Raw genomic sequence first — 27,061 nt, forward strand, 5'->3', positions numbered from 1 at the left:
AAAAATATTTTTTTTTTAAGTCCAGATATTTGCAGCAATTTGTAAATCTGGAAACTTAGTTCCTCTCTAAACATTTCAGTGCTGTTTTCTAGTATAAATCCATGCCATTATTAACCAAAAACTAAGCAATTATTATCAATTAGAAGTATGCCCTGATTATTTTTTAAAACAAAATTTTATAAATCATCTAAGTTATCCATAACTGGACCATAAAAGCACAGTTAGTGCAGAGTAAGAAATAAATGAAATGTACAGCATCAGACCACTGTGTAGAACAAGGGTTTTATCTTCCATTCAATACATGAAATACAAAGCAGGTTAACTGGTATTTTTAAACATATTCTATATTTCAGAGATATAATTTCATATATGAAAGTGATTCTTTCAATTCATAATGCTAAGAAACTACGGAAATGGCTAAATAATCATCAAATTAATAGTCCATGTGATGCAGGGTGCTGACTGAAATATCCTAACCTACAGAAATCGGAGAGGAATTCTTTACTTTCTTGACCTGTTTAACCACTTTTCCAGAAGTGACTCAAGCTCCAATACAGAAGTATTATTATTGCTTTCAAGGAGAAAATTGTGTTCTCATGTTAAACGTGTTTGTTTTCATATATGCTAGAGTTCCAGCTAGAAGAGCACAGTGCTGTTATCAGGATTTGCAAGGGCGTATAGGAGCAGAATTTGGTGAAAGAAGTCTTTTGCTTTCTTTTAAACAGCTGTTCCACAGGTTTCTCATAGTAATTTCAAGCAGGTAGCTGTATTTCTGTCCACAGGTATATGTTATCTGTCCTCACAATTACAAGATATTAGATGAAAAATGTTTTGGGGTGGGGGGTTTGACCCTTTGAAATGGCATGAAACTTAGAGCAGAACTGAGATCCCTGTATGCTTTGAAGCAAAAAGAATGACATCCATCTCTGGAAGTACTAATTACTGATTCCGTTAACAGAATGTCATATTCTTAAATCATTAATATGTTCTGACAGACAGCATCATTAGTTCACTTCGGGCTCACTGAGTCTCATTTATTATAAGCTTGCTGCTCTGAGTCAGTCAACCCCATTTGTTAGTAGGTTCTTATTAATTAATTTGACAGCTACCATGCAGATACTGTTCTATACAATAAAATATTACTTTGTAACAAAAAATGCACCTTTGCTATAGGTCACAATTTTGAGCCGGTGATCTTTAATACCGTTATGCCCTTTCTCTAAATCTTGTATAAATCCAATCGCAACCGTTTATGACTTGCAGTAGTTTCTGTAAGATAGTATAGTTTGATTACACCTATCACATCAACAATATATTCCATAAAAAGGACTGGCTTTGAAATTATTAATCTTCCTAAGAATATGTGACTTAATGGGCGTATCAATTTAAGCCTTTATAACGATGTGAATATCCTGCCTTACATAAACCTTGGCAATTTATTATTATTATTATTATTATTATTATTGAGAAACTTGATTTAATGCAAAAGCCAAGTTGATACAATGCATTCTCTATAATGAATGACAGGATCTCTAAATAAATGAGATTCTGAAAAACCATAGTCAATGTGATGTATACTGATAGACGATCACATCTGTAAAAGATGGAAGTCTTGCCTGCCCTGTGTTTCTTAGGAAATTGTTCATTGTGCATGAGATTGGAGAACAGCATTAAAATAATGCCACTTATTTTTACACTTTATTTTGAGTAGTCACTAAAGGTTCCAGATGAGCAGCCCTGGAGACCTAATATGTCTAAAGATACAACAGGAATGAAATGGAAACGAATTACAAATTCGTCTACGCTGCCTGGTACCAGGCCGTAGCCCGAGGCTTGCAGGACCAGCTCCAGGGACCGGCCTGTCCCAGCCCCTATTCTGTGAGTACAGTGCTCCTCAAAGGAGCCAACAGGAACTGGCTGAACCCATCAACTCATTGTGCACCGGCCACGGACCACATCTAAGGGTTTAAGAGCTACCAGTCGGTACCAAAGGAAATTAGATTTATACAAAAATTGTAACTACATGCATGGAATTAGGTGACACAGGATAAACTGATAAAATCATTCAATTAATAGAATCATCGTTACACTTGTAAGTATTTTATAAGAATAATATAACTGGGGTTCTTAATACCAGCTGGTCAACCTTCTTCAACAGTCTTTGCTGAGTCTGGCAATAAACAAAAGAAGTGGGACTTGTGACAGATAGGTACAATTCGCTCAAAGGGCATTTTAGAGTGTCTTGAGGTGCTGAAAATTTGGGTATTCCTATCACTAGGTATCTACTTGCAGTCATGTCAGTACCTCACTCATCTTCAAAATAACCAGCTGTATAAAGTGGGAAAGCTATCTTGTGAAGAAAGGCTTTAATTTAATTATTTTCTGAGATTTTAGAGAAACCACAGATGAGCTTTTAAATGGATCAGTAACGCACCCGTTACGGTATCTTCTATCACAAAGTGAACGTTGTTTGCAGACTGTAATCTTAGGAGCTGGTACACAATTCAGCTAAAGTTAACAAAGAACAATTTGTACATGGTAAACAAGTTTAGTATTTTTATGTGATCTACGTACATAAATTAAAAATTACAAGAAGCAAGATAATCAGGAATGAAATAATTTTAAGAGCCAAATGTAGATACAAAAAATTCCTCCTAAACTAAAAACAAAACAAAACAAAACAAACAAACAAACCCAAAAAACCAAAACCCAATTAAATTTAGTCTGCACTAAATGAGATTTCTTACCATTTGCAATTTTCTGAATAAGGAGTACTTTAATTTGTGAATTATTTCCTGAAAATGAGTACAGCTTCATGTGACAAACAGATACATCACAAACGTTTCCATATAGTGTTCCCTTTCAGATTTACTTGCAATTCAGTGTTAACAGATGTGTGTCATATTTCTACTAACCAAGTCTCCACTTTCCGAAAAATGAATTTAGAATTGTTTCAAAGTGGGACCATCTTTATAGCTACTTTTCTTTCCAACAAACTAAACTATCAGCAGTGTATCAGACCAAAGAGCTTGGAGAAGCATTAACTGACAAGCTACTCACTTTCCTTTCTTCTTAAATAGATGTCCCGCTGTAGTTTACACAAAACACCAACAGTAATTCATATTTTAATACAAACAAATCAGCTAGCTCCCAGGCTGGCCTGTTGGATTTTCTATTTATCTACCTACTTCTTTTGTAAATGAGACCTCTTACTGAATGAAAAATATTGTTTCATTTCTGTGACACCATTTTACTTCGTGGTGTTTCATCTGCCGAAATTTCTGACCTGAAGAGTGAATTCCACTCCTCTTTGCCACATTTTGCTACTCAGTGCAATTGATAAGCTACATATCTCAACGGTAGGAATCCAGCACTTGGGGCTCGTACTCAGGCCCCAGCCCACTGATGCTGCTCACTGTGTGTAACGAAGCCCCGCTTGCTCAAGAAGCGCCACTGAAAATGACTGGGCCGCTTACCTGACTGAACGATACACGATGGTCACAGGTTTGCAGGATGGGAGTTCCAGTTTGCTAGAACTTCAGTAAAGCACCGAGGTAAAAGATCTGTTATTAATCGTCAGCTTGTTTTTTCTGCGGGGTAATATTAGATTTCAATATCTATTGATGTGAGAATTTAATACAATGAATGGATAATAAAATGACAAGATACATCAATTTAAGTAACATTATCCAAAAAAACTTCTGAGAAGAAAGATGTTCTCACACAAAGGAAAACCAGAATACAATTGATAAAAAATACAAACGTACACTGCTTAAACTTAATGAAGAGAAGAAGATAGCTAACATATAATTGACTGCCTACGGCAGTGCAGCTCATGGATACTGAACTGGATTCCAGTTCATCCGTGTCAGGACTTCCATCACTTGTAATAATTCTTGTCAAGTTTTATCATCACTCTTACAGTAGTACCTCTACAAATTACTTGTCAATAAGAGGTGATGGGTAACAGGCACTTTCATTACAGGTAATTTTTAAGTATCACCATGTGAAGGGTTTTACAAAATCAGAGTAAGAATTCCACACTGCCCTGTTAATGATGGACTGTTCTGTAACATCAACAACAAATTAATAACAAAATATAACCCAAGACCTGAAAACACTATTTTGAACCATGCTAATTTTGTGTATCCTTGTGGTGGTTTGTAGAAATCAACAATATTGCACCCAGCCTTACACCAAGACTGAAATTTCACTAAAAAATTATTACATTCTCTGATTTTAAAGAATTACTTCCCACAAATGAAAGCTATTGAGAATATCCAACTAGAAATGTACAAAAGCTATTTTTCCACCTGTAATGTTTTTCCCTTGTCATCTACTTTGTCAAGTTTTTTAAAAACCTTTGTGTGTGTCAGAGGTTTACAATAAAAACCCCCCAGTCTTTCTATTTACAAAAGGTAATAAATTAGTGAGGTTCTTTTAAGGACATCTTTCTGACATATCAAGTAGTGATAATCATAACTGTTCTTCTAAGGAAAAAAATTGTCTTGACATGATAGCCATGTCTCTCTGGAACAGAAAAATGTACATGTAGAAAGGGAGGCAACACAATACAAACAAGGAGTTCATAGTAACAGAAGAACAAAGGAGAATATGTGCAATGCAGCTTTACAAAACAAAATGCCGATCAGTTTGCTGAGCCCTCGTGAGGAGCCCTCGTATTCTTTTGACGAAGTGATTACTGCCTTCCAAAGTAGTTAGTCAGGATATGACCCTTCGTAACAAATGTCTCTTTTCAGGATTTAAGTTGGTGCAGCTGTAGTCTCTTCAGGAGCTTAAATTATAAATATAGGCTAGGAAGGAATCACAGAACAACTTAAAGTACGTGGTGCCAGTATTCACAATTGCGAAAAAGGGTCAAAGATCTCCACTCTGGGGTTCCAGGCTTCGTGGCTCTCTTTGATGGCTGCGAGAGAGTTTGGGGAAGCGCGTAGTCACTCTTGAGCGATTGCTTTTGCTTACTGGCTCGCCAGAAGGTGGAATATCACTAGGAAGACAAGAAATAAAGACAGAAGTAGCTAGTTTATGTTACATGTAAATTATTCCGTAGTTATTCCAAACATGAAAAAAGCAGATGTTATGAGAGCCTGGCACATGACTGCAAAGTACAGCACACATCTTCAACTACACAGAACTGCATTCTTTCTACTGGTATCTCAAGTGTGAATTACAAATGGGCTCTTTCAAAAATGAGAACTAGTAGAACTTTCAATACTTTATGGAAGATTGCAAATTACAGGATAAAAGCGTATCTCTATGAGCTGCAGTTCAGAAATGGTGGGAAAAGCATTTTGAAGTGATAAAGGTACAAGCAAAATAGACAAGAGCTTGGATGATGCTCTGTTTAACAATGCTCTACTTATGGATGGATGTATCATTACAGGATGAAGTACATTAGTAATACATCCCTGTTGGGAATTCTTCAGTCTCTTCTGACCCACAACAGACTATAGTCTTACATGAATGAGCCTTTAGGAAAAGACTCCGAGAAGAAGTACATTAAGTTCAACAACAAGCAGTAACAGAAAATTCCAGCTTACCTAGGTGATATTCAGAGGCTATAGACTCCTCGGAAAACTACAGTATAAAGGGATAGCATTGTACTTTTGCCATTCTTTTAGAGGACTCCACATGGTTTTTAGTTATACTGCTTACATACAGATCAATAAACGAAACTAAATTTTGCATTTTGCAACTCAGCTAGGCAATAAAATTACACAGGATACAAAGCCAAGCTTATTTTCAGAAGTTAAAAAAAGCCCTTATAATACCTATCGTCAAGAGTGAGTTAACAAGTCTGTAAGGGAGGAATTGCTCATCTGCAGTTCTTGCCAGATTAAACAAATACAGATATATTTTAAAACAATCACTGCGTTTACTCTGCGTAGTTCCCTTTTTCCTGCAGAGCGACCCCTCCAGTGTCAGCCCAATGGGACGTCACTTCTCCCTCCGGAGGAAAAATACCATTCAAAGAAAAAAGTGCAAAAGGTACAAAATTAATTCCCCTAAAATGAAGAGATATGAATTAATATCGGTCTGTCCTGATAGGCATGGCTGAGGTAATAAGATCAGCTTAGGATGATGAGATGAACACCAATGCCTGTGAATGAAGGACAAAAATTGCAAGTAATTCTGCTAATTTAAATGATGCTACTCCAGAATGAGATATATCTAATAAGAAATTAGAGATAATTTGTCTTAAATGTCTAAGCTAATTTTTATAATGACAATCCAAATTTTAAGACAAATCATTATGCTATATAGGTTTACAGAAACCAATTTATATCTGAGGAATTAGATCTCCATGCATCCAGCATGAAAAAGGAAACTGGAGCTGAAACTGAGTTGGTCAACTTCCACGGAAACAGATATTGTATGGGGAAAAAGTTTACAGTATTAAAAAACCATCATAAAGTTAAAAGTATATATCTTAAGCCCTTTTCCATCCGCCCTCCTCCAAAACCTGATGAGAAAATTTGCCGTCTGACTTGTCTGTTTCAGCTCTAGCTTTTTACTCTACAATTAAAATGCTGCCTTTCAAATAACACACAGAAAATTTCACTACTACACTTGGGAAAAACGGATCAACCACCCCAAAATGCGTGGCAATCAAGTAGGAGGAAAAGATTAATCTCCTATTTCTTCTGTCTCCTGTTACTGGATTTAATAATTTAGTCCTGGCCTTGAGGTCAAGTAATACTTATAGAGTCTCTGGCACTAAACGAGACACCGTTTTAAACCGATGGAGAGTTCGACAGGTCAGATATTCCATTAACTCTTGGGCAGAGGTACAAACACCTTCAAATGATCCTGTCAGTATTTCTGGCAAATGCACACGAAGGTGAAATTGAGACGCTTGTTCTGAACCTATTTTTGCCAATCTGCACTTGGGATTGAGGAGGAAGGAATAGGCATACCTACACGCAAGGTCTGCAAATCCTCTCTCTCATTTGTCTGATTCAGCAAAACCAGTCTCTGGGCTAGTTTTTTGGGGCTGAGTTAGGGTTCACCTATAGTTGATAGTTTTACTCAGATTAAAATACAAATTTAAAAGATGTAAATCTAAACCAGGGAGTAGCTATTCTAGAATAACTCTTCCAGAACAGCTACCCCAAGTCCCTGTGGTAAGTGCTTACTCTTTAAGTCTACATCTGTCCGAGTTACACCTGTACAGTTTTAGTATAACGTTCTTCTTTTCATTCTATTACCTTCTTAGCCCCCGAAATCTTAACCGGGTTTAATTTTCTAGGCTGAGTCTGGCAGGCAGCCGGGTGCTTGCCAGGCATTTCCCTGTTCAGCAGTGGAATGTCCAAGTCCTAAAGGCTCAGGTTCTTGTCTACATTCTCACCTTGTCCCATCCTGAAGAAAACAAGCAACCTGCTGAGGCAATCAATTCCTCCTTCCCCCCAGCTCACTGTTTAGCTTTTAAGCATTCCTGATTGATCTGCCCAGCGTGTGTTTGGATACCAATTCAGTTTCATTGATTTTGTCTCGGTGTCAAGTTCTGCCTGAGGTGCATCTATAGAAAATAGCTTAAAACAACTGGTCTTTTTCATCAGCTTCTAGTTTATTCACCCCTTTCATTTATTGCTCTCCGTGTGTCAAAATGTAAACTGCATTTTGTGTGTGTTTCTTTACATACTTAACATGCGGAACTGCAGTATTCTCTTAGCTGATGTTGTGAACATTTACATGGAGAAATTTATTTCCCATCTCATTTCTACTCTTCAGGATAAAATTAGAGAGAGAAGTTTCTTAGAAAAATAGTATAACACGCCTGCAATTGGAAATGCTGGCGTACCAGTCAGAGATCAGAGAACAGAAGTAATAAGCACATCCTGGGAGTCCAGCAAAGCTCAGGATCAGGTATTTCATACATATATATCACACGTAATGCATCTCTGGGGACATTCATGATTTTAGTTTTGCTTGAGTCGTATTAAACATACCTCATGAAGAGAAGCATTAGCTGGCAGACAAATTTGGTGACTTCCTCACCAGTTTCTTTTATGATTAATATTTTTGTCATGATAATAAACTAGTTTCTGTTTATAACCCCAATATTTAATGTGGTAAACTGGATTCAGGCAGAGAGCCTCCTCAACAAGGTAGTATTAAATAACGCCTATACTTATTAGACAAATGGCAACTAATTTTGACTTGCTAATACAACATATCTCAGCACCTTCTGCCAATTAAAATCAGCTAAAGCACCTGTTTAGCGGCATTATTAACTAAGATTCTGACTTCATCAAATCATTTTATATACTCTAGTAACCCCTGCTTTGCAGTGATCTGGGTAAAATCCTTGTTTCCAGTTGCTAAAGTGTAAAAATAATTAGAGCCACATTCTTGCCATCACTCCCAATTTTATAGAAATGAAATACAATTATTAATGAGAAACAGTGTTCTCCATCTATTAATACAAATGACTGAGCTGGGATGTTTAAATAGTCAGCTGTTAACAGAAGACATAGAAAGATATGGGTAAAATAATCCCTCTATAGTACACTTCTACATTGAAAATCCTGACGACACTATTAGAGCAAAGTTGTCATGTTAAAAACCGAATAATCATTTCTTATCAAGATTAGATCTGAATTGATCAAGAAATGAAAAACATTAATTCTAATCTTCTATCCAACTGTTTTATTAATATACAGCTCCTCCTACTTCCACATACACACTTCTACAGCAGAACACAGTATTCATAACGACGTATTGAATCTCTTCTTGCTGTGAAATAATTACAAACACATAATCATGCTTCCATTTGTTATAATTTGAATGATCCTAACTTGAATGTTCTCATGCTACAAATCAGTTTCCATATCAGCATGAAGATTTTCTTCATAAACATCATCTGCATTGATATTTTAATTTTTCTGTAAACCATGACACTGTACGTAATTCTGATGATCAGAACTTTTTTTCTCCCACTAACTTTACAACTTTAAGTTGGCCTAACAAGATGGTTACTGTACAGTAAATGTTTAGTATCCATTAGTTATATCCTATAAAATGAATACCACCTATGATTAATTTTGGATTAAATACCCTCTCATTCAGGAAATGCTCAGAACCCCGTAAAAATGACCTTTCATTAGTTAACATCTGAGCGATACTTATACCTAGAGTCTCGCTCCTTGGCTTTCTAATGCATAACGACATCTGCGTTTGGGAACGGTTACTCTCCATTTTTTGTGGTGCCCCAGCTAGAATAACATAATGCATAAATACAGTACTCACGCAAATGATCCCTTCACAACTTACTAGAAAGCCAGAAACCACTGAACACACATATAAGAAAAAGTTAACCATAATACACTATTTATTTATAATTGATATAATTGTTTTGCCTATTTCAATGATTAGTTGAAAGGCAGCAAGTTTGGCTCTCCCATCCATTTCCATCTAGAAATCACCAACACTCTGCTCCACTGGGGGTCAGCTGAATTGGTGTAAGCAGTATAATCTACCACTTCTCAGTGACAGGTAATTTAATGAAGAAATGATTCAGAAGCAGAACATGTTCCAAGGTTGTTTACATAATAACAAAACACAGGATTTGCTTTCAGAAGAAGTGTTCAGTGAATAGCTGGATTTATTTTTTCCTGCTAGTACTGTAATTACCATCTTTAAGGAAAGCAGAGACAGATCTAGGATACATTTTTATTGCAAATATTGAGGTAACTAAAACCAGATGACATGCATCAGGATTCACAATGCATGATATATGTGAAGCTAAAAGGAGTAAAACTCTTGTCTGACAAGCAGCAATCTCCATGTGCTGAGCGAGCGGCACAGTACAGCGACTAGCCGGGCACTCCCTCCTCCGTATTCACAAGTTGTCTGCACGCAAAAATGACATGGAATGGAGACAACTTTACCAAATTAGCTTTTAAACAGCCCATAATCGATACGATTGGCACTGGAAGTAACAACAGAAAGAGTTTACAGAAAGCGTGTTCTCAGACACCAGCATATGAGAAGCCAGTAAAAGGAGTTCTGTATTAACACTTGTGAGCTACCCACCTCTAGTTTACACAGAGCAAGAAATGCAGAAAGTCAACCACCTTTCATGCCAAGTGGTGGGAAAAAAAAATGATTTACCGTCTCCTCTAATTTGCCTAATTTTGCCAATGTCACGGAGAAGAAAAATCTGAAAGGTAAAACATTCCTTCCTAACTGCTCATCCCTATCATTTACCTGATACTGAGCTCACTAACGTACTTAGACTAATTTAAATTAAAAACTCAGTTGTGTCTTCCTGCCTAACTTCACCATGTCTGACCTTTAACCTTCGACACCACATAATTCAGCTGCATGGGCAATGCAGCACAGTTACCAGTCTCCTGTTCTGGAAAGCTGCCACCTACATTTCCACTTGCCCAGGGAGCAAACAGCTGTTGGTGCTTTAGTTCTGAGCCGGGGGTAGCGGCCCCACAAGCATTAGCATTTACATTTTTCAACATAGTTTAAGTAGTTTAAGTAGTCACCATGGCAATAATGCAACTGAGCTGTCTTTGCTTTGAGTTTTGCAAGTAAACTGCCCGTCATAAAAAATAACCTGCACAATTACCGTTAGTATTTTATTTTTAATAACAAAACCCTTCTTTTAAAATTACCATAAAAGCAAATGGAATCATGAAGAAAACTTGTGATCAAAATGTATTGTTTTGATCTTCCAAGCAAGTGCTTGAGTTTTAATTGCTCCATCAAGTTAAGAGGTATCAGCTGCTCCTCTCAAGTATCCTCACTTATTAAGATTACAGCACGACGTTAACACATGCAACAAGGCAGAAGAGAGCTGACGTGACCGTCCGCAGGAGCAGATCCAGATTTGGACGGATGTCATGTTAACAGTAATAGCTATGAATGTGAAAAATGAGCAGAGTTAAAAACTGATCCTAGAATGCTACAGAATCATAACTCTTTTCTGGAAAATATGTTAGCAATAATAAAAGTGAAGAACAGTGCTTCACAGCAATCACTCTTTCTGGTTTTTGTTTTTATTTTTTAAATAGTAAGGGCAACTTACTGTACTGCAACCATAAGCTTGATACTAATAGTTATCCCTGACCTGAAAACTCAAAAATATAAGTCTTAATCTCAACCTTTGGGAGCTTTTAGATTGTTCTTAATTTTAGCCTATTATTTTTAGTTTCCCTAAGCTAAAAAAATTCAAATTGAGTTGGACAGCACATAGAAAATAGTGCACCTGCACCTGAAAACATAATCACAGAGAGAGAGTTGAGCCTTGGCATAGTGGACTTAAACCTGTACTGTCCAAATAAACAAAGGTAATCAAGATGGGAAAATACGTAAATAAAGTACAGAATTGAGCACTGTCAACAGAATAACAAGGGAAATGCTGACTTTGTTCTTGGCAATGAAGACAAGGACTAATGTTTACATTTAATCTGACACAGAAAGGGAAGCTAATCAAAGACGGTGTGTCCCGGTAAATGACTACGGGAGCCAGCTTGGGATGCAACATTCTTGATGGATTAGACAGAAACTAACCAAGCATCAGGCTGGCCGGCAAAAAGACGACCACAGTAATCAGCAAACAAAATCACATTTTCTGTTTAGTCAGATTTCAATTCTTTTCTCTCTAAGAAAGAAAATGGCAACGATAAATATATGCTCATCCTTTTTTTAATTATGACTCCAAATGAGGCTAACAGGACACGAATTTGCTACCGACTCCAGAGGGAGTTAAATGCACAGTACCTGGCTGGCCACGAGCTCCTGAAATTTGGGGTCAGTTCTCCAGGTATCACCAGATTCAGAATCTTTAAAAAGTATATCAGCTTGCTCCCTCTCTAACGCAGCTGCAACTTTGCCAATGAGTTCAAAATAGAAATAAAATAAATTTGCAATACACTTGCTCCTTGCCAGGATATTAAAGAAAAAACAATTTAGGACAACGGTGATCAGCGGTGACTCTCATATTGCTGGCAGCCATTTAAGTGCAACTCCAGCACTGGAGCTGCATGCCTGCAACTGGGCAGGAGCACCTTGGGAGCTGCTGAATGCCCTCAGTTTTCAGCTTCATAGAGAAGCTGAAGCCATCTGTAAATGGCTGCTGCTACCCAATGTATCTGCTTCTGTATCCCAGCTGAGTTTTATCCCATAAGGAAGCTACGGGATCACAAGAAAGGCACTTCCATCTTTTACCTATGAACTCCCTGGGAAGTTCCTCCTCTCCTTGTCTCTTTGAGTTTTGTGGCTTTTGGCCACGTGAAGATTTCGGTGTTAGGAAGACTAACCAACCTTGATATAGGACATTTTATGGCTCTGAATAAATTTTGAACTAAATGGTAACTGAAAAAGCTGCTGAGGTATCACTTTCCCTGGTTTAGAAATGGCTCAATGAAGCATCTGTAAGTAGAGGTCAGTATTACACATGAATGTGTACAGTACCCGAAGGCAATAAGATGATGCAGAATTTTATCTTTGTTAGGGGAGTTCTGCTTTGCAAGCAGTAGGAGAAGAGTCTTAGAAGACACAGTATATAGCATGTGCCTACAGTTGCTCCTTGCAATATTGCTGTACAGGCCTGAAAAGCAAAGGACTACGCTGATACAACGTGAAGACTATTTATGCCTTACATAGATGCATAGGTGATATACATCTACTTGACTGCAGTAACAGCAGCTCTACAGTTAGACATGAAGCATCTTTAATCTTATATATATAGCTGCCCTGTGCTTAGAAAAAGCTGGGCACTGGATTTTGTTGGAGCGTTCAGGATTTAGATGCATTTGACTCAGCTGTAGCACTAAACAGTAAAAATATGATAAAATATTCGGTCTGCCTGACAACACAAACCAGCCCCATTTTACTTCCCTTTGGTCATACCGCTGTTCTTAATAGCTACTGCTTTGGGATTTCTCTCTTTTAATATGTAGGAGTCTCCTACCGAAAGATTTTTAAAGGAGCCAGACATTCAGAGCTGTTCAGTATATTTATGACTTACCCAGAAACCGTATTAAGACTAATAAATTAAATCTTTTATAAAGAATTAATTTATGAGTTCTTAAAGGTTAGAATAAAATTTCAGAAACAAGATTTCAGAGTTAAAATAGATATGGAATAGTAAGAAACAGGCCTTTTGGCTCACTTTGCAGTGGCAGGCTGTTTACAAGGCACAGACTTCTAACGCTTTCTGCAGTGAACCGCAATGCCTGCAGACCCGCATATTAGTGGTTCTCTTTCTTACCCCGTATCATGTGTTTTAATAAACTCTTAATATTCAGTGTTACACTTTTAAAATCTTCATCTAAAAATAAACCTTCATACTGCTGTTGGTATAATCAAACTCTGGGGGACTGTGTAATTAATATGTGAAGATTTGAAGAAAAATTACTCTGGTCTGCTCTTGGAGATGGTGAAATCAGCCATCCCAGTACTAATCCTTCCTGTAATTGTCTAAAATTGGGTCATTTTAGCAAGAGTAAACTGAAGAAGCTTGTTTCGCTATAAAGCAGATCTGCATTAGGAAATCTGCAGCTCTTCTGACCACATTATCCTAGACAAGAATAGCCTGATGTTATACTTAGACCTATGTTGTAAATATGCAAAGTACTCCAGTCACGTTGTCCCCGGGTTAGGGCCACGCTGAAACAGTAAGTGGAACAAGCATGCAGAGGGTATCTGTGCAATCTCTGCATGCTGCAGTTGAACCAGAACTGCGTGATGAAGGTACCTCTATTATTTCTGCACAGACCTCAACAGTTCAGGTCATTTCGCATTTCTGAACTGACATTTGGCCTAATTTGTACCTACAGAGAACGTATTTGGAGACATCTGAAGCAGTCTAAAGGACATTCCTAAAAAAACTAGCAACAATCACTGTCTTTACTCATTTGTTAATGAGGTGAAGTGATATGGCAGGGAAGTATGAATGCATACCACTAATTCTTGTTATTAATAGATGAGTGCTTATAATTACACCAAGTAATTCTAGAATCCTTCAGCTAACTGTTCATGGACTCCACTATCCCCACAGAAGTGCCAAACATTAAAAATGCACCACAAAAATAGCATCTGATACACAACAGAATTGAATGGACTATGTTTATAGCTGGCAGATTAACAAAGCTTCTGTAGGATGTTTTGAATTTCAGTGATGACCTATAGCTAACTCATGTTGTTTTCACACGAGAAACTGACGGCTGCTGAAATATTTTTCAATACAAGTTCAAATGAGGAAAAGAAGTAACCCACCTCCTCTTGAAAAACTGTGCAGTTAGGCATAAACAAACTTGTTATGGTCTGGATTAAAGCTAAGTACACGCACAAGTACAAAGACACCTCCCTTACGAAGATTATTTGCTTCATGTGTTTGAATGGATGCATCCGTTTATCCATTACTGTCAGTGTTTCACAGAAAGGAGTATGAATAAGCACTGGAAGACTGCGATATAAGATGTATAAGCAGATTTTTCTAAACCACATTTTCATGAGTATTCCTTACTGTTTCATATGATAAAAGAAAGGAATAAAGCTTATATATCCACCTCTAAGCAAAGCCTCTTTCACTCCTCAAAATCTTTTCCGCTGTGGAAAAGTAATTAAACTTAATCTTTGGTTTTATTCCCAGTGAAGTAGCATTACAGAATAGTTTTTCTTGCAATACTCCAAATCTAACAATTACATCAAGAGAGAAAAATTTTAAAGTAATGTTGTTTCATTAGCAAATTAAAAATAAAATCTGCCATTCTAGTAATTATGTAAAATTTACATATGTGAGTATATTTGCACACATGCGTTCTGATTTAAAGAACAGTGTATTTTCAATACTTATTCTCCTCCTTTTTTTTTTTCCTCCCTAACAGATTCCTCAAGGGCAATTGAACTGAGACACAGACATTTTAGGAGATCTGTAGCAAATATCATAAACTCATGTTTGAGAGTCCTAGGAGCTACAGCTAACCTGTTAGGTCAAGATACTCAGACCCTGGTTCCTAAACAATAAATCCACTAAATCACGCTCTCACTGGAGACTGCTGCCTTTGTCTGTCGAATACACACTTACTGGTTTGTGACTTATTCCATTCTTCCACATTTTAGCAAGTCTTGGATTAAAAGTGATTTTTAGATGGTCTGCGTTGTTTACAAATATCTTATCAAGGTTCTCTTTTAATAGAATTCAAGCTGCAAATGGCAAGTCAAAGACTTTCTCTTGAACATACACTCTAAATTTAAGCCACTGTTGTTTGTACCTGAAGTTACCTGTTATAAACTGTGTCTATCAGTTTCATGACTCTACATATTATTTTTCTAAGTAGAGATTTGAACTTCTCATGGATCTCCAGACTGAGTTTTGTCCAGGTGATGTCACCCAGGCCAGGCTAGTATGGTTTTAAGTGACATATTTTGCCATGCAGACCGCTTAAAGTAAGTCAGAAACCCTTAAGTTCCTTTCCATACATCGAAGAAATTCAGGAGTAGAAATAACCTCACCCTGTGTATGGCTTCAAAAACCTCTTAAAGTGCCACAGTTGCATGGTATGCAGCTTCCAAATATATTATAAATACAATATAAATATAAATAAGAGATTATTTGGTTTGTTTTTTTTCAGTTCCATTAATCAGTTTCTCTTCATTTTGTGAACACGTATTTAAATAAATACTTCCCTCTTCAGTTGTACATTTCAAATTCTAATTAAAAAAAAAAATATCACTAAAAGTGATTTGGGTTATAAGAACTTGTCAATAAAGAAAGTACACAATCCCATCTACTCAAAGCCCTCATGCTACACTACCTACCTGAAATCTGCTTTCATCTGTATGGAGAATTTAACTGAAAATTTCTCTTTCTGGAAATTTCATGGGCTTTTCCAGTACTCTGCCATTCCAAAAAAGAGATCAGATTTTGGAGCGTTCAAGCTATTGCTGTAGACAGTTGAATAACATATCTTCAAAAGGGGTCTCCTCTAAGGCATTGCTTTGAAGATCATGAATGGTAACTAAGGGTTATGGATGCCAGAGCTCTCATATCCATCTGTGCTTGCACATTAATTGCTCTGACTGACCAGATAGCTTCTTACAAAACAACATGTTTATAGGAATAGTTTCCAGAACGCTTTCTGGTGGTACACTTATTTTCTGTGAGAGACCTGCAGATGGTTCCCTTCCCCTACCTAGAAGTTTTCAAAATACATCCCCTGAACTAGCTGGTATGCAATCTTCAGCTACGTATGCTGATATTTGACTTTGAATACCTAAAGACGGCAATTTTCTTCAAATAATCTCCATAAGGAGAAACTTAACAAGCAATTATAGATCAGCTAGTTTAAGTGCAGCTGTAGAATAAACATTACAAACTATTTTGCAGGATTTAGTAGGCCAAAAAGTGAGCTCTGAAAGCCACAATTTCATTACAGGGAATTCACGTAGGTTTGGGCAAGGGTGGTCTTGTTTAACTTGTATTCTTTGACACTATTACTGCCATGGCAAACAAGGGTAACTAAGTGGGTATCAGTGCTCTAGGTTTATAATTGTCATGAAGTCTGATATCAGATTCTACTAACCAGGAGGTAACGTAACTTAGTGGGCAGGAAACTGGCTCAAGAAGAGCAAATTTTGTGAAAAGTACATTATTCAGATATATCAGAGATAGCTGTGGGGTGTACACATGTGACACTTGAAGCAGTGAGGTATCTGAAATAGTCCTGAACAATAAATTGCTCTTATCATCCACATTTACCACTCTGTATTCGTTCTAGTGCCTGTCACTATAGAGACAATTTAGTGTATTCTCCCCTGCTGAGTAGTTTAAAAAATTATACCGAGAAAAAATGATCTTCATATCAAATAAAAATATTCACTTTGATTTTTTTGGCCAGTCTGGTGCTCTTTGATGACTTGGATGCTACATAAAAATATGTATTGGGATGTAACATAATATTCTATACGCTTGCAGACCTTTTATATTGAAAATTCTGTGCCCCTTTTAAAACATTATATTAATATTTAGGAATTTGATTGAAAAAGGACAGAAAGATACAGCTTTGGTAGTTTAAAGCATAAGAGCTCCCACATGTCGGAAGGTAGGAACCATCACACAGTAGGGACAGCAAAAACCTTTAGGCATCTGCACTTGCTTACAGTCCCAACGTTTTAGCCCATTCTCAACTATTGATTGAGTTGCGAACTCCTCCGTGCTCTCCTCCTCTGGAAGTCAGCTCCAGCAGAATAATGGGGCAAATCATTCTGGACAGAGAGGATAACTAGGAAATAAAGTGTCCAGAAATGTCTAGTCTCATTTACTAGAGAATTTAGGAAAATACATAGAAAATAAAACCTTTTCATTATCAGGTGTATTATTGGAGCATATTTTTAAAAAGAATCCTACTGAAGTAATCATGCCAGACACTGTTTTACATTGTAAAAAGAAATAACAATTGCAAACAAGAGTATTAGACTTAGCTTCCTTTACAAATCGTGTATACTTGTTAACAAATACAAAACAATCTGAAACTTTGATAATTACTGTTATGTGAAGGGAAGGAAGAAAGGAAATGCCCTGTAAGATTTCTTAGCTATTCAAGTAGAAACACAGCCTATGTGCTTACAAGAAAAGTTTTTATCAGTCTTCTAGATATGTCAATCTCTCTCACATGTAAAAATTTCCCATGTCATTATTTTACAACTGTTACTAATCAGATGCAGACTAGGAGGTTAATGGAAAGCAGTCTTATGTACATTGTTTTGTATTTTACTATTTTCATGGTTATACTTTGCAACTCTTGATTATCATTTTGTATAAGAACTAAAACATGCATTTATTTTAGCCAAGATTTAACTGTAACACTAAGGCATTCCACCTGGAGACAAATAGCGTATTAACCCACTGCAGAGCCTGCTGAACTGAGAATACACCTATCTCAAGCTCTGAGTGAGACTTAATTTAACAGTGAGAAACTGGTAAATTGAGTTGACAGGCAGAGGTTGAGGCTCTGGGCAAGCCTGGCTGAGCTATGCAACATGCATAGACTGAGCAGCGCACACAACTGAAAGACTGACAGAATGCCGCAACGACTCAGAGATACAAATATGGTCAAAATCAACCATAATATTGTATCCGGAAGAGTTGCTGGTTAGCTTACCTAGGCAAGTGTTTCAGTTCCTATATTCTTCCATAGAGTTCATACCTTAGGCCTAGAAGATGAGCACAATAGCCTGATACAGATGATATCACAAATGTCGGTATTTTAAATCATATTAAATTTGCCATCTAGATTTAATTTTGTGAGGAAGCACATATGCCCCACACATGGACATTTCATAATTTTATATATCCACTTACAGTATATTGATACCAACAAACAGAGACAACAAAATTTTAGAACTGTACAAGGAAAATGTTTCTTACTGAGCAAATACAGATATGGATTCTATGGTTTCAGGACGAGTAGTGTATATATACTGCTGCATGGAAAAAAAAAATCAACACATAAATTACCTTAGAATCTACTGAATGCTTACATGAACAAAAATTGATTTACAAGTATGCAGACGATGAAGTTACAGAAGATAGAAGACATTTGCTTGTGCATTTCCCAAGTTTCTAGTACTAAAAAAAAAAAAAAAAAGAGGAATTTTACATCTAGACATCCTGAATTATGCTGAAAGATTCCCCATAAGCCTAAAATATGCATGGCAGCATTTTAGAAATGTTATTTTTAGTTAAATGCAAAAGTATTTTCTTCATTGGAGGTAGAAAAATATTAAATAAAAAGAACTTCAAATAGTCGGAATAAAATTCAGTTCAACAGCTTGGCTTTTAGTTGCCTGTTATTGGTGATGCTATAATCTCATTAACTCTCAGCTCAGCTTGTGTAATCAGGATATGTTTAACACCGTTGGAAAAGAGTTAAAACTAGAAGTATGAAAGCTAAACGTGACTTAAGCCATGTTAGCTGCAATTGGTGAATATAATTTGGCCTAGCTGTAACAAGGTCAATATTCTGAAAAAACAAGGATCATCCTTATAAAATTATCAACTTAAAAAGCTCTCATTCCTTAGTTAAAATTAAGTTAAATTATTTGCTAGGTGAAGAAAAAAGGCGCTTCGCAAAAATATATTCAGGGTAAGAGGAGAGAATGAGAGTTTATAGATCTGAGGATTAAAGGAAGAAAGACAAAGTTTTGTCGCAGTACCCAGAGAACAGGTACACGGAATGACCACCAAGCTGGTCACACTTACAAAGTAGAGAAATCTCTTCTTGCCAGTCATTTACTTTGCCCTGTACATGGGGTAACAACTGAATGCAGAATATTTATTGCACCAGACCTTCTCATACCAAGATCCCAGGTGGAGTTGAATCTTTATACTCAATAAGAATCTTTCAAAATACCAGAATCACCTGCATATATTTTTTTCAAGGCTTATTTTCAAAGGAAAGACAAAATACCTTCTACATAGCGTTTAAGTAAAAGTACTACGCCTATGGTGCACCTCCTCTTTTGTTGCTATTTCAGCATTGCCATTTCAATAAATGAAAGCAAATCTCAATAATTTCTAATGAAATCGTTTCTTTTCCGTGTGCACAAAATCCAGTCAAGGAAAATAAATCCTGCAGAAGAGAGTGTTTCCATGTTTCCTTCTTTACATTCTTTCCCACCATCTTCCTTTTTCACTTCATTTTCACATGCATTCTCTTCATTCAGTCCAAACTGTCTCATTCAGTCTCTTGCTTCTGTTCCTTTTAATAGCGCTCCTCTACTCTTAACTCTACTCATTTATTCTTTCATTCCCCACCTTCTCCAGTTTTTCTTTATTAATTCACATCAACAGCCACAACACAGTTCATTACCCAGTACTTTCCCAGCTATTGTTTGCTTCTCTTCTCTTTATGCCTAATTCTTCTCTCAACAAACTCCTGTGCTGAGCTGATCCTACCTAGCTGAGTCAAACCCCTGTTGCCCAGAAGTCGACATTCTCACAGCTCCCCATCTAAACCAATTCTCTCCTGCATTAACAACCTACATATCAAGTTCTCTCTTTCAAATCAATTCACCTATTTTATGTTTCAGTTTGCCCTCATTTCACATTTTCTTTGTTACAATATTGACCTCAACTCCCTGTTGACTCTCTCAGGTTTTCAGTCACTCAGTCCTCAATCAGAGCATGATACTGGACTGCCCGAGCTTTGTGAGGAAATCCTACGGAGTCTTTGAGCCATTTTTATTCTACTGTTCCAAAATACAGTTTGTGAAAACTACCAGGTAAGGTATTTTTAGTACACTTCTCCAGGCTGTAATCCTCACTGAAAGTTCTTACTGGACAAGTCACTCCAGTTAAGAGAATGACTCCAGTGAACAACTGCCTACTGTTGCAATCTGGACTTGTCTGTTTTTATGCACTGTTGTTAGATTAATTTAAACTAGAACCTAGACGCTGTGCTGTGCACCCTAACGTATTATGATAATGACACTTTCTTAGGATAAATTCTGTTCCTACATGTCATTAAATATATTAACCAGTGCCGACAGACAGTAAAAAGAGGGTAAAGTGAGCATATTGGTACGAAACTACAATGCTTGCAAGAAATAGACATTAATTCTGTCTTTGAACGGCAGGTAAAGCCTGACAAGAACAACTTTATTCGTTTATTCACTTAGGAAAATCATCCCACATTACAAAGAAAAGGTTTCAAGACGGCTGTCAACATTGCTGAAAGAAAAAAAAAAAAGGTAAACTGATTGTTCAATACCTTCTTCCATAGAAAAATGCTTTCATCTTATCAAGAATGAGGAAGGTACTTTGAAGCACTGCACACTTCATTATATTAGCATGTCTAGTATTCCACTTTTCCTAGGATGCAAAAATTGTTCCAGATACAAAACTGGCATAAGGAGCTTTAAAGAATATTGCATCTATTGTTTATGAATTACTTATGGAAAAAATAGAAGTACAATTTTTTCTGTGTGTGTTTATAATTAGAAATAGTTTATGATTTAGCTAACGAAATCCACCTTGGCAAATACTTGCCAGTTAAGGAGACATGCGGCAAGTATCCTGATAGGAATGATGTGTTTTTGTTGATGGGCAATAGAAAACGAGTTGATTTGCATTTAGACCCTGAACTACAGAATTCTGCAAAGGGTTTTATATATTCTCTCAGTGCAATGGCTGGATGTCTAAAAACTTACTACTTACCTCTTTCTACCAAAATAACAAGTGATCTCCACATTTATTTTAAATATCTGTCTTGCTCCACAAATTGACTTCATATCTGTGTAAGATATATTTGGGAATGGATGGTAGTTATATCTTACATTTTACAACTTATAGTCTTAAGCAGCATTATTCTCAGTCACTGGGCTAATGTTTGCTGTAAAAATCTCAGCAGAGAAAATGGACAGCTAATTGAGTTTTTTACAACTGGACTTCAAAGGAGTTCTCACTGCTGCCGCTAGAACTGAGAAAAAAACCCAACCTGACCTTCAAGGAAGGACTAAACTTTCCAACCACAAGAAGCAGAAAGAAACCTCTTTCACAAAAAAAAAGATACAAGCCACAGCAGCAAGAATTTTCAAACACAGGGAAGGTGGTGCAGAGTCTTATGAGTCACAGTCACTTGCAGAAGTGAGACACAAACAACTCCTTTCCTATTCCACAACATTTTTCCTATCTGTGACTACTCATTGCTGGATATCAAGAACTGGTGCTCAAATGCATCAGTCTTCCGACTAACTTGTTTTTATTCAAGATAATTTACAATCTCAGCCATTTTGCTTTAATTCTGAAACATATTAAAGATTTGACTTTATTGGTGTAAGTTAACTTGTACTTTTGAGTACTCCACATTACAATTTGTTCTTATATTACTACCTCATTGACAGATATGTGAATTTAAAATAAGAGCTGAGAACTATAAGACAGAAAAACAGGGATGGCAGAGATTAAAAATATATTATTGCAAGTCTCTTTTCTGGTTTAATTTTATGTTGCTTGCAAAGTAAAGCAGAGAATTATAAAGGTATTCTCCCTATTTTGCCCAGCCTCAAAACTGAAACTTTCTTTACTTGCTCTAGAGCCCATTCTTTGCTACCGATTTCAGAAACACGTGCTGCAGTGCAGAAATGCCTGAATAGATAGAGAGGGTGCATGTGACTTGCTTGGTACCAGGGAAACAGGGTCACTGCTGTAATGACATAAAACTTCAACTGGCTGTGTGTTCTTCTATGAGAAAAATCATAACCTCTTCTTGTGCTGCTACAAGTTAGGCATGTTTAGGGACATAAACTGCACAGTTAGAAAACCTGTCTCTTGCTAACGACTTGCTGAGTTTATTAGCAAGCAGTAAAAGAGCAAGATGAAAAGGAAGAAGTAAACATTACTGAGAACGACAACTCTTCTCTCAGAATGATCTTTCATTACTAAGCCTGTTAACTGGGAGGGAAAATGACAGAAAGTGATGATACAATTCCTGGGGCCCAGTCAAAAAAAGATTCAAAAGCATCTTGATCCAACCAGTTCCTTAGTTAAACTGACCAGCAACCCATCTTGACCCAAGTTTCCTAGACTAAGATAGATGGTTACGCAAAGTAATCGCCTTGTACAAACTGGGAACTAGGCATAATCGAGAGTAATAAAAGGGACTTGAAGTGACATTAAACTATTTCTGCATGTTATAAACGTGTTAAATGAAAAAAAAAATAGGTAAATTGATAATTTCATATTTTCATGGTAGGCAAATCTGGCATTTTCACTAACTCTTAGAGCCATTTTTATTATTTACAAAAGACAGATGGAAATAGACCCATCAGAAAATGCAGAGCACAATTAAAAGTTCATTTTGCACATCACCAAAGTTTGCTGTAACATTGAACATGGCTTTTTTCCACATAATCTCCATTTGTTTCAGAGCTTTAAAAGTTGTGTGTTTATAAAGGAAACTGTTATACACCAATTAGCTACCAACAGCAACATAAAGTGCTTTTTGACTGTTACTGCCAATCTACTTGCTTTAAATTTTTGCCCCATTCTTTTAAAGCATGCAATGGAGAACATTTTTTGTACATTTCTATGCATGTAAAAGAAATACCGTACCATACCCTCTCCCTCATTTGTTTCAACAATTTTAGACACAAAATACCACTACTGCCTGTTTTAACATTCTTATTTCCTCAGGCAGCATTAAACAAGAGTTTATTCTAAGGCAACTGTAAAAGATCACAAGCCTTCAAATGCTTCCAGTGGTGACTGGAGAGTATTCACTTCTAGTACAGAATACACTAACTTAGTCTTCTCATGAGCACTGTAAAGGTCACTTTGAATACAAAGAAGCATGACAAAAATCTACTTGATGGAAATATGCTCATAAATACCTATTTGTGAGGCCTGTTGAACAATTCGTAGCAATTAACTTTGCAGAGCAAGTCTCACTGTCTTTATTGAGATGGTAATCAGTGTAAGAGTCGTACTATTTGAAAGTGAAGTTGATGGTTTTTTTTTAATGGCAAGACTCAGTAATGAGGCAATAAATACAATACATAAAAACCTTCAATATTACGGAGTTGCTGTATGACATACCAGCTTTACTGAGACCACACCAAGGCAAACAAATGACAAACATCTTTTCTTTGAGGTGTCTTAGTCCTAGAACAATATAACACTGAGGTGTTTCATTAGGGTGAGTTTAGAAGGATGTGTTTCTGTAACACTTTCACTATTACCCACAATCAGCAGGAGAAAGTGTTTTCAATTGTACTTACACTGAATACCGAAACACTTCTGGCTCAGTACTGCCTTAAAAGCGAAGGACTGAGAAAACGCAAGTGAGAGCAAGAAAGTGTGTGCAAGAGCAAGAAAGCAGGCGGGCAGGAGTCAGAGATGTGCACATAAACAGAATCTTTCACCGGAATACAACCTATTTATATTGGGCACTGCTGACAAATTTCTCTTAATAAGACTGCTGGAAAAAGAAATACAACCTATAGAAATGCAGCTGAGAGGAATAAAGAACTAAGAAAACCGAACAGAGTTTCTAGTCCTTTTTACTTTAACAATTGAGAAAAAGATTAATGACTACAAAAATAGTTCCGAAAACATATATTCTGTCTCCAAGTTTTCACTTTGCTTAAATTTTGATCTGAAATGTAAAGGATTACAACATTTGTATGTAGAGCAGATCTGCTGATAATTTTATGTGCCTCCTGTAAATCATTAGTAACTATACATAATATTCTTCCTGACTAAAAATTGTCATTTAAGCTCTAGTGAGTAGTCACTTGACTGCTAACTTCTGTGAAACTACTAACAGCAGAACCAAGTTGAAGTCGGCAGATATCTTGAGTGCTGATGGGTATTTGGAATATATCTCCATCTACAGCAACTGTCTGAAGGCTGTGAATGCTGCTAATAGTATCGCTGTAATAACTACCCTGAAATTAGGACATCATGGACTGAAAACTCTTTGGCTGGAATGTGTATAACCTCAGAACGGTTATCAAAAGAAAATTGCACATTGAAAAAAGATTGGTTGGGAAGATGTCAATTCTGCCAAACATGAAATAGTTAGAGAATGCCACACTATAGGCAGGGCAGAGGAGAGGGGGAACACAGGGGACATGAACACAAATTTGGATATATCATTGCTCTGATCAGAAATCAGGTTAAGGAGCTTTTTTCTCTACAATACTTTTAATGGCATCTCTGTACTGCAAACTGCCCCTTGGGATCAAAAGAGAGAAGAGCAAATAAAATTTCTTGCCAGTACAGATACAAATATAGATACAATACAGATGCAATACAAAATTCTTCCCAGCATAGGTGGCATCTTCCGTAAGTATTTCAAGGGAGTGGTTTTCCATACACACACTCTTAACTGACATGTCAGGAAAAATGCTTAAAGATAACCTAAGGGTTGGTCAATTATGTACTCGAGCTCAACCAGAGCTTCCTTAACTCTCCTGCAATGTTTTTCACACACAATAGAATAAAACTATGCTATAGTTTGCATTATGGAGGCAACCATCTTCCACAGATAATTGCCTTTTCCTAGCTCAATTTACAGACCTTAGCATTTATTCGGACCATTTAAAAAGACGAACCACTGGTAATAAATAATGTTGCAAGCCTTAGGTCTGAACAAAATAGGAGGATGCAGGGCAGGTCTTTACCCCATGGAGAGGAGTAGCAGAGTTGCAACAAATACTATCTGACAGACTTGACACACTTTTCCAATGACTAGTCAAGTTTTTGGTGTCCTATATTTTAAGTCAGGATCAAAGTTTTTAATTATTTCACAAATAACCTGTCAAATCCCAGATAGATCACTTATAAAATCAAAAACTACAACCGTAACATCATCTTCATTTGTTTGGATAAAACTGGCTTTATAAAGCCAAACACTTCTAGTAATCCTCAAGTAGCAGTATTTCTCAGTACTTCCTTACAATATTCAACCCACCTTCCTTTTAACATTAAGCTGTTAAATCCTGTGTCTGTCTCTCCCTGCATATTCTTGCCCTCTTTATCACTGTTTCTACTCCTCCTGATATATTTTTTCCTTCCTCATTTTCCTCTAACATTCATAAGCCCTCTCAACTACTCAGAGCAGGGAAAGGAAAATTTAACACATTTGTAGAATGCCATGTAGTACACATCTTCACTGTTGATACGTGCCAAAACACAAAATAAAAGACAGTGTAACATCATAGTACAATTCTTGCAGAAGGAAAAGAGATTAAAGTATGAATTCTCATATACTTTGACCAAACAATTTTTGCCCTACTTCTTCACATTTCAATTAGATCAAAACAGGCATGATGCTTTTTTAAAGTTTGATATCAAGCCTCATAGGTTATGAGAGACTAAAACCAAAACTGTCAGTTACAAAGCGAGGAATGCAGAAACCAAGAATAACAGTGAGACAACGGTATGTTTGTTAAGAACAATCCGCTCCAAATATTTCAATTCTATCATCAGCAAGAATTCCACAGAAGAACAGCACACTTTTGCAATGGAACTTCCTCCAGTATCTGAACATGCTAATCAAATTTTAGATATCTAAGATATTTTTACTTTAACAATCATCAGTGCTTGGCAACACAGTTCTATTGAAAGATAAATATTGTGTAATGTCTCTACATATTTTTATAAGCAGATCAATCAATTAACATAGCAATAAATTAGTTTGATTAGCATGCTTCAGGCATTAGGAGGTGCTTTACTAATTAAAAGTCACATATTTAAGCAAATGCTATTCCCAGTTTGTTCATGTAAATTATATTCCTCTCTATCAGAGTGCTTACTTACTGCTATAGAACATAACTGAGATCTGTTAAAGAGATACTGAAGTCATTCAGCGCCGAGCTGATAACACAAGCTGCCACTTCCAAGGACGCAATCAGGTAAAAATCTGGCCACTAGCCACAATACTTTAGGATGCATTAGCTGTATACTGTCATTTACACTATTAGAAGGCACAGATATGTACACTAATAGCTTTAAGAAGTATCATGCCATCACCAACTCATTTTTGAGAAATTAACCTATTCAAAATTGCATTTAAAACTTCCTTACTTTGCATCGATGTTGTGCAGTATTTCAGGGATTGCCTGTTTGTTTGCTTTTAACCTTACCGTTTATCTGACAATGCACTAACAGCAGAATACTGGCACCACATACACTGCAAATTGAACAGACAGGACAATTTTGCTGTCTCGTTTCCAACTGCCCCAAGAACTTCTGGGCTGCAGACCCAACATGTGTTATAGAATGTGCAAACCAAAAATTCAGGATAAAAATCACGTTACTAGTATTTCCCAAAACACATCTGTAACTGAACACCACATATCCTACATACATAACTGATGCAATGCCTAACTAAATATATAACCATACCCTAACTACGTGGATGTCAAAGGAATCATCTCAATGAGCCTTCAGCACTCACGTACAAATAGTCATATCAATACCTGAAAATATTCCAAGCTAACTTTTTCTGCAGAATAAAATTATAAAACAAAAACATTCACTGCTGGGTTGATATAGATGTGTGTACGTGTGTAG

The 27,061-nt window shown here is 36.6% G+C and overlaps 1 protein-coding gene across 2 annotated transcripts in view; it reads right to left on the bottom strand.

Annotated features, from left to right (window-relative positions):
* Positions 1-2,840: 2,840 nt before the first annotated feature.
* Positions 2,841-27,061, bottom strand: part of LOC309591075 (sorting nexin-29-like) — a 131,791-nt gene continuing 107,570 nt past the window's right edge. The window contains exon 21 of one of the 2 annotated variants that reach the window (XM_082312826.1): positions 2,841-5,008. In XM_082312826.1, coding sequence (XP_082168952.1) covers positions 4,879-5,008 — 130 coding nt within the window. In that variant the 3' untranslated portion in view covers positions 2,841-4,878. Of the gene's footprint in view, positions 5,009-18,544; positions 18,611-27,061 lie in introns of those variants that run through there. The other variant, XM_082312827.1, reaches the window with a different exon arrangement.

The sequence above is a fragment of the Platalea leucorodia genome (assembly GCF_965183815.1).
Source record: "Platalea leucorodia genome assembly, chromosome: 5".
Lineage (NCBI taxonomy): Eukaryota > Metazoa > Chordata > Aves > Pelecaniformes > Threskiornithidae > Platalea > Platalea leucorodia.